The 1,356-nt window shown below is 36.7% G+C and overlaps 1 protein-coding gene across 1 annotated transcript; it reads left to right on the top strand.

Annotated features, from left to right (window-relative positions):
• Positions 1 to 9: 9 nt before the first annotated feature.
• LOC111384865 lies at positions 10 to 1,346 on the top strand (the record flags this gene model as incomplete). Its single annotated transcript, XM_023009205.1, has 3 exons — positions 10 to 462; positions 541 to 649; positions 749 to 1,346. Coding segments are annotated over 3 exons (741 nt in total), but the record flags the coding sequence as incomplete, so codon positions are not given.
• Positions 1,347 to 1,356: the final 10 nt, after the last annotated feature.

Raw genomic sequence — 1,356 nt, 5'->3', positions numbered from 1 at the left:
CGGGTTTTTTTTTTTTTTTTTTTTTCTCCCTTTCCTATCTCTCCTAAGCAGTGGTGGTTTATTTTCCTCAGCCAAACAGTTTTGGAAAAAACAGTTTTGGAAAATCAAAACTTGAAACAGACTTTAAAGTGTTCTCAGTTAATTGATGGTCAGGTAACGCTAGCCCATCTCAAGGATAAGCCTGTGCAGACTCAATCACAATCATCTTCAGGTTTGGGTGTAAGCAGTGGTGTGAGGTCAGCGGCAGCAAGGCTCTTAGGTGGTGGAAATGGGAGTAAAGCACTTAGTTTTGTTGGAGGGAATGGTGGGAGTAAGTCAGTGAGTGGTGTCGGCAGTAGAATTGGATCATTGGGAGCTTCAAGTTCAAATAATGCGGTTGGCAATTATGATGGCAAAGGGACTTACTTGGTGTTCAATGTTGGTGATGCAATTTTCATTAGTGACTTAAATTCTCAGGATAAGGTACTAGTGGTTATATACTTTCTTTTTATTATGAGATTCACTATGGATTGGTTTTGAGAGGTCTGATATTCTGCATAGGATCCTATTAAGTCTATACATTTTGGTAATTCGAATCCTGTTTGCCATGCATTTGACCCTGACTCGAAGGATGGGCATGATTTACTTATTGGTTTAAACACTGGAGATGGTAAGCCCTTTCCTTTTTGGTTGTAGAATTTTGAATGGTCTAGTATCCAGCAATTTTTTGTTTTCAATAACTGGAATTTTTTTTCTGTTTTTTCTGTAGTTTATTCCGTGGCTCTGAGGCAACAATTACAGGAAGTAGGAAAGAAGCTTGTTGGGGCTCAGCATTATAATAAAGATGGTTCCATTAACACCAGGCAAGTGCTTGACTTTGTTATTTGCATCGTTTCTCCCAAAATCTTCATGGGATTTACATATATGCATCTCCATATCGAGTATTGAATTTCTTGTTACGTATAGATCTTTTATGTTTTTTGACTCATCGTCTCACTATGGAAGCCCATGTTTCCAATTTCTATAGGTTTTTGGAGCATATAATCTTTGCCATGTTTTAATCATATGTGGTACTGAAAAGTTCACCTCGCAATTTATTTTTATAATAAATTGGTAATGAGTGGAGATTGCTTGTTCGATGCTGAAAAGTATGGAAAACACCAAGAAAAAAATTGGGAAAAAAATAATAAATAGAAACACACGCGCACGCATGAAAGTTACTTTGTTCAGATTCGCTATATGCTATATGTATCCAATTAACAATTGCAGCTGCTTGAAATGAATCTTGTTGTTAACTCTACTTATTGGTCTTTACCGTTCCTTTAGTTGTCGAGGATTTATTAAGTACCAGTTTATCCATCAATATACAGGGTATGG

Source organism: Olea europaea, unplaced genomic scaffold (assembly GCF_002742605.1).
Source record: "Olea europaea var. sylvestris unplaced genomic scaffold, O_europaea_v1 scaffold30304, whole genome shotgun sequence".
NCBI classification, from domain to species: domain Eukaryota; kingdom Viridiplantae; phylum Streptophyta; class Magnoliopsida; order Lamiales; family Oleaceae; genus Olea; species Olea europaea.
The sequence above is the reverse complement of the archived record's forward strand: the minus strand, read 5'-3'. Positions and strand labels throughout refer to the sequence as shown.